The sequence below is a fragment of the Elaeis guineensis genome, chromosome 14 (assembly GCF_000442705.2).
Source record: "Elaeis guineensis isolate ETL-2024a chromosome 14, EG11, whole genome shotgun sequence".
Classification (NCBI taxonomy): Eukaryota; Viridiplantae; Streptophyta; class Magnoliopsida; order Arecales; family Arecaceae; genus Elaeis; species Elaeis guineensis.
The window spans coordinates 67,013,498-67,025,102 of record NC_026006.2 but is presented as its reverse complement, the minus strand read 5'-3'; the positions used below and the strand labels follow the sequence as shown (position 1 = coordinate 67,025,102).

At 37.7% G+C, this 11,605-nt stretch overlaps 1 protein-coding gene across 2 annotated transcripts; it reads left to right on the top strand.

Moving 5' to 3' along the window:
• Window positions 1–3,831: 3,831 nt before the first annotated feature.
• LOC105057004 (uncharacterized) lies at window positions 3,832–11,103 on the top strand. 2 transcript variants are annotated; one of them, XM_073248776.1, is made up of 5 exons: window positions 3,832–4,538; window positions 5,697–5,785; window positions 6,141–8,165; window positions 9,743–9,947; window positions 10,037–11,103. In XM_073248776.1, exons 1-5 carry the CDS (start codon window positions 4,436–4,438, stop codon window positions 10,666–10,668), a joined length of 3,054 nt encoding a protein of 1,017 aa, XP_073104877.1. In that variant the 5' UTR covers window positions 3,832–4,435; the 3' UTR covers window positions 10,669–11,103. The 2 variants fall into 2 exon arrangements, with proteins under 2 accessions (XP_073104877.1, XP_010937726.1); XM_010939424.4 differs by having other exon boundaries at window positions 3,834–4,538; window positions 9,764–9,947.
• Window positions 11,104–11,605: the final 502 nt, after the last annotated feature.

The window sequence follows — 11,605 nt, the reverse complement described above, 5'->3', positions numbered from 1 at the left end:
ACCTAAACATGGAATGAGGCTTCTTGAACTCCCAAAGGCTTGTAAGTTACGTGAGCTTTCATACACATCTGCCCAGGACCGGATCCTAATTTATTTCCCCCAAATCAATACTATCTAAAACAAAAAAAAAAAAAAAAAAAAAAGGTTGTTGGCAGGATGTAAAATTATCCATGATGAACGAAAAACTTATACCTTATATGTGTGCACCATACAATCACATTCACTTATTTTATGGATTTTATTCATTAAGTGCTCGTTACAATTCATCCTTATAGAAATAAGTGATTACGATTAGCAACATGCACCACTATATAATGCATGCAGTAATTTTTTTTTAAAAAAAAGAAAATAAATGTCAAGCTTAAAAGTAAAGCATGGGGGGTACAAAAAGGAAGAAACGCATCAAACTAGCTCAAACCTTCAGGCCAGTTGGTGACAAAGGCTTTCTGGCTACTCACGGCAGAGACAAACATCAACTTGTTGGCCTATCACGCATCTAAAACAAGACTTGTTCGCCTTATTCATGGCATGCAATTATTATGAAAGATATTCTTACGCCTGCAAGGTAGATGGGTTGGTTTCTCATTTATACTATATTTGCGCTGAACAGTGACCGAGGCATGCCTTGTCTTAAAATCAGGACCTTGATGGGGGTGGGTGGGCCCGGCTAATGACAGGTTTTTTTTGCCAACTCTTGTTTTCTTCTTCTTCAAAAATTATCCGCGAAGTACTCTTCGCGGTGGGTGTCTTTCTGTAGAGATACTGTTGGTGAACCAGCTCCAACATTGATGTAAGATGAAATTATTCTAACATTTACTATTATTATATATAGAAAGAAAAAATATAAAATAAATTATTTCAATCTAATAAGTTCTTGCTTCCATGGGATTCGCACTCTTTGTTTGATAAGATACTTTTGGTTGTTTCTACAAGCACAACCTTAATCAGGTGATAAGTCATCATATTTCCTCAACCTTAAAGCTAAAAGCTTTTTAAACAATAGTAAGTTTGACAGCCAGTGCTTAATCTTAAACAGGACCTCGAGAAGACTTGTATGATGGTGGAAGTTGTTGATTTGTTCATAAATTACATAAAAAATTCTATACATCACTTAGATTTTATCAGACTGATATCTTTAACAATCTTTTTATCTTCAGAATCACCGTCAACAAGTTAACTAGGTCTCTCACAGTTAGTGCGATTATTATAGAATAAGTGTACCCAACGAGTTTGATTTGCTCGTTTGGACTGCATTCACCATCATAACAATTTTGTTTTCAAGACAAATCCGCAATGACAATACAACCATCATGGCAGTCCAAATGAAACTTACCACAGGAATTTGGTTCCTATGACTAGATAATTTTCTTTCTACTGTTTATGTGTTGATCTAAAAATGTGAGCATCCTTACAAATATACGCTCGTTCCACATTGACTATATATAATATACCGGATAAATTTTAGATGCTTAGACAAAATTAAGGAATCCAAATGAGATCTTCTGGCTAACCTATTCCAATGAGATCCTGGATTTTTGTAAATCATATCAATATAAACTTGGCTTATGGTCCATGTGGATTAAAGAACACTACAACACATGCTCATTTGAGTTGGCCATAAGTTGATAGTTATGTTTGTGATTGGATTTGTGGTACTTGTGAATATATTTGGATCCTTAACTTGGCAATAATGCTATGACTTAAACAAGAAGAGCATGTAAGGATCGATGTAGATGTATATTTAGTCACATATTAACTATATATTAGATAAATCATAACTGTTTATATAGAGCCAAGGAATCTAAATAAAATTTTCTGACTAACTTTTTTAGATAAGATCTTCAGTTGTTACAAAAGATATTATCTAAATTGATCAGACAAAATTATCCTAGTCTTAACACATGGTTTACTAGTTTGGTCTTGTGATGTAGTCCCAAATGATGCTCAATGTTTTATTTTTATGAGACCTTGACAACTGTATATTGGTCTGCATATGAAACACAACAGGCAATTTAGCTAGCCTACAAGGTCAATTAGATATGATAACACCTAACCCTGCCTAATTAATCCGCCTATGTTTAAGAAACTGCTGTTTATTGTCACGTTGCCACAAGTCACGGGCGGTCCCAATGATTCAATAAAAAAGCTCAAAGTAGTAGAGAATAAATATGTATAAAGAGCCGAATCATCGAATCAAGTAATATACCATAAGACAGTAAATAGATTATACCTCACATGTTGACATTGCATAGAAATAATTCCTAGTGGTTGGGTCAAATCCCAACATGGCATGGACAGACATAATCCGGAAAGATTTTAGGCCAGAACTTCAACCAATAATTAGGCTACTTCGAGATTTACTTCAAAGTTAGGTTGGATAATGTTTTAGTTTTTTACTAGAACTACATTTGACTTGAATTTTTGTAATCTAGGATTGGAGTTTAGTCCAAACAAGGAGGTCCAGATCAGGGCTGCTCAAGCTAAATTAGTTATTGGCATAAATAGAGATGCAGTGAGGATGAAAAGAGAAAAATAATGAGACAATTAAGGTTGTCATTATTATTTTTTGTAATAAATTTTGGTGGACTTGATTCCATATAGAGTGTCATATAAGTTTGGCCGACCTAATCTAGCTCCACCTAACAGAGATTAACTTTACCAAGCGTAGCTAGGATTCCAAATCATATTGCCGGACTTGTTGAATATAGTACATGGTTCGTGATTCTTTTCTTTGAATATTTAAATTATGATAGGGTGGAAATTTTTTTCCCCTTCTTCATGTCATTTTTTGGAACTACAAATTAGGTTGGGTTCGCACTGGAATCCATCTGCAGAAAATCAGATGTTTCATTATTTGACACATAAGTCGATGATTGGTGTCGAATTAGGGCATCGTATTACATCATTTTGCGAAAATGGCAAGTTTTTGAGCCGATCCACATTTAAATCGATCCAAATCAGAGGCCAATCTTGTTGACGGTTCAACTAGTTGAAACATTGTACTAAAGTCTTCAATGTATACGGTAAAGTCATGGCCTTGAAAGAAATGGATGCACCATGATAAAAGAAGAAGAAGAAGAAGAAGAAGAAAAAAAGAAACGAATATATAGTTGCTGATTCATTCCTCTTGTATCTCATACAAGTAAAATTTAAGAAATCACAAGGTGAAGTAATAATTCAAAGACCAGTCTAGGATGAAGACATAACTTGGGAACAAACTAATTACTTCCAAGAGGTTTCATCATAGCATCTCTCTCTTTTCACCTAACAATGTTTTCCTTTCCAGATCTTTACCCAACTGAAAAGGTTAGTAATTATCGTTCCAGAAGCTCCACTTCTCTCTCTCTCTCGCCTTCAAAATCAAGAAGAGAGAGAGAGAGATCCAATGATAACAGGCTAGACTTCACACAACAACAAAACTATCAAATAGTTATGCTGATGGTATTATTTCACGTCCCTCTAGATAAGGAATGAGATTCCATTTTGAGTTGCATTGACACTCCGCTTTGATCCTTGTAATAGGATGGATATGGATAGAAGGTGGAGATTAGCCCTTCCTTCTATAAAAAAAAAAAGGAAAAAAAAAAGTTTAAATGACAAAATATCTAACAAGTTAATGATCTACCAAGTCAAAGTGCCAGCTTTCAAGTTATTAAAAAAAAAAGAAAAGAAAAAAAAAAAAAGGAAAATCAACGGCTACGGACTCTCTGCATCCTATCACGCCACCATTGCGTGCATTCGCAGCAACCACAAACTGCAATTCCCAATCCCAACTTGTTGCCGGCGGGCTTAAAAGAAAGAGAAAAAAGGGACCAACATTGCCCGTCCGTGAGCCTTCATACCCACACGCTCCTGGCACGCGAGCCGCGTGTACGCCGTACTAGTCGTCCGCGTCTCCATTCTTTATGCGGACATCAGAGAAGGTCCGAGGGCCAAAAGGGACGGCAGATAAGTCATCCGCACAGAATCTTCCATACACATGCATACAGGATTGGCGTGTTCAACGATGCATCGAGCTCGCGAGCTTCGCGCCCAGGCGTGTGTCAGAACTCAGAAGTCTCGGGAGGGGAACGGGAGTTTAAAATTTCAAATATTATTATAGCAAACGGTAACAAAAGAAAGCCGAAGGCGAGAGGAGAGAGAATATCTCATGTTTTGGTTCCCTCCGTTTCCCCCCAACCCCCTCGCCTTGCTTGCAACGCCGTCTCTCTCTCTCTCTTTCGTTTCGAATCGCTTCTTGACATGTTAAAAAAAAAAAAATAAAAGGAAAAATCCGATCGCCGGAGCTCGAAGGTATGTAGGGTTTCCAGGGACAGATCTCGTCGCTGTCTTTCGTTTCTCAGCTGAGGCACTCGTTTTCTGTTGAGCGATTCCGCGGGGATCTTTGTTTCGGGTTCTCTGGTAGTGTTCCGGTTCGTAGTCGTAGACGGGAGCAATGTATCGAAGTAGCAGATCGCGAGGCAGGGAGAAGCCCCACCGGCCCGGCGGCGGGGCGATCGGCGCTTCCGATCTCAAACCGGTCTCTGCTGACCGTGAAGGTTCGTGCTTTCTTCCACCTGTAGGATTCTAGGTGTTGCCAGTCTGGGTTTCTTTACGAGCTATGGGCAAAGGATTCGTGTGAATCTAGGGTTCCGTGATGACTTTTTTTTTTTGAAAATAAAAAAGTTTTTATTTTGGATGTTTCGTGAAATTTCTTGTTTCGTTTTTCTTTTTATAGAGAAAAGAATTGGAAAGCGACAAATTTAAGATCTTGCTGCTGTGTCGTATTACTTGAGATTTCGGTGATTTGATTTAAATTTTTGATTATCTTGTCTTAACTTGTGAGGACGATTCTGACCAGGTCGGTCCAAGTGGTTATTTTCTAATACTTGGGCGCGGAGAATTATATTACTTTTCTTTATCCGAGACAGATTAAAAAAATAAACAAGTGCATGAATAATGAATGAACATGGCTAGTGTTAAGATGCTCCAAGTGAAAGTTATTATTGTAATTGCCATCATAGCTTGGTAATTTTGATTGGACCCTGTGGAGGTTGCCAACATGAATTGTCCTTCTCATAGCTTCTATTATCATATTAACAGTGGGTTTGATGTCTGTCCAAATATATAGCATCTAATCTGATGCTGTGCAGTTGTTAAGTTCGAATTCATCCAAAATATTAGGTGGGAATGAATGATATGATGCTGATATAGCTGTTGTTATTCATCCTGTGAACAAGTATGACTTTTAGATGAATTATAGGACTTGTTGCAATCACGGACACAGACAACTGAGGACAGTCAAATTTAAGAGGCAAAATGCGCTAATTAATAATACTTTGAAACATTTCTCTTTAATTCTCTGAATCCCAACTTCCTTTCACTGACCTGTATGTGGAGTAAGATATTTTAACTGTGTATCTTGGGATCAAATGCTTATATTTTTCCTTCTACCAAAATCCAGCTTAAGTTAGGTTCGCATTGTTTTAGAAGAATTGCTCGCTCTTCTATACTCCATCTATTTGAATTTTCAATTACAAAGGTATTTGACTTCTATGTTTGCCTTTTCATATGTTGACTGCTTCTTTTACGTTAGTTTTTCACAGTACTATTGCGTGAATGACAACACTGGCACATGCCGTTATCTATATTTTCTTGCCAAGTATTGCTGCTTTTTGATGAGTCCTTATCTCTTACAGTGAGAATGTTTATTTCAGGGAATGCTCAATTGAAAAAACGATCAAGTGCCTCGAAGTCAGCATTGGATTCTTCTTGTCGCAGTGGCTCTTCAATAGAAGAAACTTCTGTAAGGGCCTATTTCCCCACTCTAAGTTTATCTGACATAAATATGAGATGTAAGGAAGTCTCAAACAAGTCAGTGGTAACAACATATCAATTTTAGTGAGTTGCTTACATGTTTGCTTTATAAATATACGCATGAGTAAATAATCATTACAAAAGCAATTTTCTGCTTTTATATTATCTGTAACAGGCATTTTGATATTTAATTGATGTTTTCTATCTGATGTATCTCTTTTCCTTCCCTCCACTTTACTGCTTTTTTAATATAAAGTTTGTGTTTCTTTTCAGCTTTTCAACTAATGCCCTCCTGTATTACTTAGATACTAGTTCTGACTTATTTATGTGTTTTCATAATATAGGTTGCCCTTGAGTTTCGGCGAAGCTCATCTAAGAAAGCCAATGGGACACCTATGAGAATGCTAATTGATGAAGAGGTGTCAAAAGAGATGGAAACTAGACGTTCCTCACCAAGTGTAATTGCAAGATTGATGGGCCTTGATACACTGCCTCCTCTGGTGGTCCACAAAAAACAGAAGAATATGGGCAGTGGTTTCCAAACACCATCATCTGTAGGGTTTCAAGATAAGTATGCATCCTCTGAGGATCATTCACATAGGAGTAACACTGATGAGCACCTAGAATTCAAAGATGTTTTTGAGGTCATGGAGACATCAAAGGTTAAGAATCAGAAGAACAAGCCAGTTCTAAAGGGGATGCTAAGCTCTAAGCAAAAGGAGGCTGACATGGACTTGATAAGGCAGAAATTCATGGAAGCAAAGCGTCTCACAACTGATGAAGTGCTTCAGAAATCTAATGAACTAGATGATGCATTGGAAGTCCTAGATTCCAATAAGGATCTTTTTCTGGAATTTCTTCAAGCACCTGATTCTTTATTTACAATGCATCTCCATGATCTGAAGTGCGCACCACCCTCTTCTCATGCAAGCCACATCACGATTTTAAAATCATTGAAAGGTACTACGTATGAAAGCAGTGAAGTATACTCTAAATCAGAGAGAAATACTGAGAAGTTCACTCATATGCAAAAAGAAGCTAACAGTTCTTTGAGGAAACCTGCGACTAGCCTTCGAAGTCACTCCTTCAAAGATCACAATGATTCACTTCCAAAAAAGTTGTCAAAGTCACATTACGCGGGCAAAGCTGAAGCTCGTGTTCATCCCACTAGGATTGTTGTTTTGAAACCAAGCCTTCACAAGATCCAGAGAATGGCAGAAGTTGCACCAACCGAAGAGAATTTTCAGCTAGGCAACAGAAGGTGCAGAGAATTTCCGTTGTCTGGAATTCAGAAGTCATATAGGAAAGGAAGATATCAGCAGAGATTGTCTGATAATGTGGAAATTTTGGGGCATAATGTGAAAGGCTCAAGAGAAATTGCTCGAGAAATTGCAAAACATATGAAGCGCACTGTAAGTTGCAGTAATAGAAAAGTGTTCACATCAGGAATGAACATGTATAACAGGAGTCAAAGTTCATGTATTTTGTCAGGCATGTCCAAGACCAACACCTCTGAGACATTTCACTGCTCTTGCAGCCACTATGATGACTGCAGTAACATTTTCAGCCCCTCATCATTGTATGCAACTGAATCATCAGTGAGCAGGGAGGCTAGAAAACACCTATCTCAAAGATGGAAAACGACCCACCAGTTTCAGGAAGCAGGACTTTTTGCTAGAGGCTCAAGCACATTAGGTGAAATGCTTGCTTTATCTGAAAGAGAGGACACTCTGGATTCATTAGTTATTCAGAAAGTTCCAGCTGAAAAGTTGGCTAGAGATGAGATACTTGGGACAAGGAGTTGTCCATTGGGTATTAGCAGTAAAGATGGCTGGAAGGATGGGAAGTCTAGAAACTTGCCAAGATCCAAGTCTCTTCCAGCTTCATCCACTGTCTATGGAAGTCCAAAAATAAGCAACAGAAAGCGAGTTGGTGGAAACAATAATTGTTATATGCTCAAGGATGTACTCAATATGGGGCCTGAAGATTCTTCAGATGGTAACTTTTGCAGGCAAAGAAGATCATTGATCAGGAGCTCTAAGAATCACAGTAACAAGCCTCAGTTGCCTGATTCTAGTGGAGATGAAAATATGCTGCCTGAACAAGACATTCATGTGAATTCAGAACAATTGAGGAATAGTATTCATGGAACACATCTTGATGAAGAGAAGCTTGTACAGCCTGCACACTCTGATGATGCAGTTTCTGACAGAAAATATCTGATTGAGAGTTCCATGCTTCCTGATTGTAGAGATGTAATGCAGCTTTCCATAAGTCAAGAAGAGCAGGTGCAGCAGCAAATGATATCCACCATGCTAGCAAATAATGAAGTACTTTCTGCTCATAATCAGGATGTTATAGTCATAGAGGTACATTTCTTGCATGAACTGTGATCTTTGAATACCATTTTCTAGCAGATGTAGGCAGTGCTTGATGAAAAGAAGGATAATAAATTAATGTGATTTCATCCCCTTTTCTCTTCCTTCTGTGCTGATTGAACTGTATGACTCATAGTTGTTTAAATGTGCTTGGATGCATATCTAGATGTAGATTAAAATAAGATAGTTGCATCATGTCAATGTATTATTTCCAGTTACCCGGCCATCACTTGATATGTGTAGACTAGCATAAGTTGACTTCTGTTTCCACTTGCAGCATTATGTGTTTTGTCTATACCATCACTTTGGTTGAAATCACAGAATCCTTGTTTTGATCCTACATAAAGTTTAATTTTCTAAGAGTGTACAACTCTTTTCTTCGAAGTGGTTTCTTGCAACATCAATTATGATAACTTCTGTGATTTTTTCCCCTCTTGTAATGGATTTTCAATCATTTTTCATTGATGAAAATCATGAGTGTCAATATCCCATTTTTTCTCCTTTTTGTCTTACCTTACTAGAGATGCATGTTAAGCCAGTTATTTAGTATGCAACTGGACTTGGCATGCTCCCATCCATCAGAATTCATTATCTGCTCTATCAAATTGTACGTCTTTCAAGCTATAAGGAACTGGTCTTTATACTGTCTGGTTCATAATTTAATAAACTTATCAAGTAAATGTATTGGTAACTATGTTCTTTGTGTATCATGTGGTTTCCTTGACTTAATTGTGTTGATCTGTATAATGCTTGAAACAAGCTTCTATATACAATAATGGCTTTCTTAATTTTTCGGATGCTTATCTTTTGTACGTTAGAAACTCTGGTTTAAAAGAAAGGGATGCCATTTATCTTCTTCCTTGCAATCTGTGTTGTTTGTGTTGCTTGCATAAGTTTATTGCATTTGATATGTTTGTCCAGCCTATGTGTGAGGATTGTTATTTGGTGTTGTCAAATGTGAAGTATATATCTTCATATGCTTGGATTTACATGTCACACATCAATGTTATGATTCTTCTTGATGCTAGGATTATTGATGACAACAAAACCTCAGGGCTGCACCTCCAGAATTTAAATTTATGTATGAATCTTGTTTATATGAGCCTATCCTATCTTGTCTTGGAATATTCACTTTAAGGCACTCTTTATCACAGACAAGAACTGCATGCTTGTGTATGTCTGACTATAAGCATGCTAGTGAGCATGTGCACAGTTTTGGGCCTAAATAATAGGAAAAATGGTATCAGTTTTCCACCAGCACCATTTACCAATATCTACTGAGCTGTACTGCTATTCTGTCATGAAACCTTGTGTTCATGTTTGATCTTTAGCCACGCCTGTTTATTTCTTTCTGTCTTCATTTTGACCTTCTCTCATTCTCACAGAATCGCGGACATATTTTTTTAAAAGTTATGTAGATACGATATTAATGCGATACTCTCCCAATGGCCCGTTTTATCCATTTAACTTTTTATGAAAAATGTTGCCTAATTCTTCAATGTAAAAATATGAGAAGGCATTGCAGTTTCAACTTATGTTTTATTACTTAGCAATTTTTCCTTCTTAAGGAACAAATTCTGGTCCTTCAGGAAACATCAACCGAACATCCTCAAGTAGATTCCCTCACCTCTCAATACAGTGCAATGGAATCAGGGTCGCCTGTAAGCTCTAAGGAGTGCGAACAGCCAAGTCCAATTTCTGTTCTAGAGCCTCCATCTGAAGAAGAAACTTCTAGTTCAGGATGCTTTGAGAGAATCAGTGCAGAACTTCAAGGCAAGTGCAATGAATGAAGTTTATCCTCCTTATAAATATCCTAATCTGCAAATCTGTGACTTATTTAGAATATGATGTAATTGTTTCAGAGCTTCGATTGCAACTTCAACTTCTTAAGCTGGAGTCAGCAGACACCTATGCAGAGGAACCAGAGGTTCTTGTATTGAGCGATGAGGATACTGGTGCATGCTGTCACTCACCAGTACTAAAAGGATTGGTACTTCGAGCATTTAGGGACAATGATGACAGGGACTTCTCATATTTACTTGACATACTTATTGAATCTGGTGTTCAGGGAGTTAATGAGGATAGAATCTTTGATGCATTCTACTCACCAGATTCTCCAGTAGGCCCAGATGTGTTTGACAAGCTGGAAAAGAAGTACAGTGTACTGGTTTTGTGGTCAAGATCAGAAAGGAAGCTGTTGTTTGATCTTATAAATATCATTCTAGTGGATCTGGTTGCCCCGTGCTTGGATCTGCACCCATGGCTGGTCTCAAAGAGGTGTCAGGCCCTGTGGAACCATGAGGATCTTGCTGAAGGAGTGTGGCAGATGGTGGTCAGACAACGGAAAGAGCTGGTCGGCAATCAGGAGGAGGTGGTCCTGGAGCAGAGGTGGTTGGGTACGGAAGAAGATGTTGATATGATTGGAAGAGAGATAGAGAAGATGTTAAATGAAGACCTCCTGGAGGAACTGGTTGCTGATTTCATCTTTGGGTAGATGTGCTATACCTCTGTTGGTACAAGTTGTAGTAGATGGCAAAGGCATGGCATCACTAACTTGGTCACCACCCATATAAAGATCGAAATGGCTTGGCAGACCTTGAAGATTGGAACCGAGACTGGGATCAGCATGCACCTATTTCAGATGTCCTCCATGATATAGAATTTGTTAGGGCTGTCACAACTCTGTGGCATATCCATCAGTCCATCTGGTGACTCCAAACTCTACCCATTGTCCAGGACCACTCTATCTGCTTGGAAGGCTGGTATAAATCATTAGTCACTGATCATCAAGTGCTGTTTAGCCAGCTATTGTAATAGACAACTAAATGATGAGGTATCATCTGCCATCCAATCAAGTTGCCTTTGAGCTGATGTCTATATTTGATTCATATTATATTGGAGTCCAACTTCTGGTACAAAGTATTTATAACATGATTAAATCTTAGATTACAGTGATGCCAACTTATTAAACATGTGAGCAGCTAATCTCGTACCAGTGCATCCGAGATCTGTCCTGTGATTTGGAGGATGCAACTTTGCAATAACTTAGAATCTATTTATATAGGATTATCTGCCTCAGAGGATCCAATCCAATGACCAAATTGGTTTTATTAATCTGCTATTTGTAGGATATTATGATGATTTCAAATTTGACATGAAGGTTTAGGCATCCTAAAATAACAGGGATGTTAGGAATTATCTTCTTTCCAATTGTTTAATCCCAGATAAGCTTTCTGTTTGGGCTTTGGAAGGTCGGATATGTAGAAGAGGACATATTTTGTTCTAAAAGCACTTATTTGGAGATTAGTAATGCAATGATGGTGGGGTATGGATGTTTATCTTTTCCTTCAAATTCGGCAAGAATTTATTTTAAATGGTTATTTTCAAACTTTCAATGATTAGAATATTAATTATAAATATTTTTGAAATCA

What these genes read in the sequence shown, in the direction of transcription:
- LOC105057004 (XM_073248776.1), top strand. Translation starts at nt 4,436, where the DNA reads ATGTATCGAAGTAGCAGATCGCGAGGCAGGGAGAAGCCCCACCGGCCC. An exon ending in GGTCTCTGCTGACCGTGAAG is followed by an intron (nt 4,539 to 5,696) that starts GTTCGTGCTTTC and finishes TGTTTATTTCAG; the next exon opens with GGAATGCTCAATTGAAAAAA. An exon ending in AGGATGTTATAGTCATAGAG is followed by an intron (nt 8,166 to 9,742) that starts GTACATTTCTTG and finishes TTCCTTCTTAAG; the next exon opens with GAACAAATTCTGGTCCTTCA.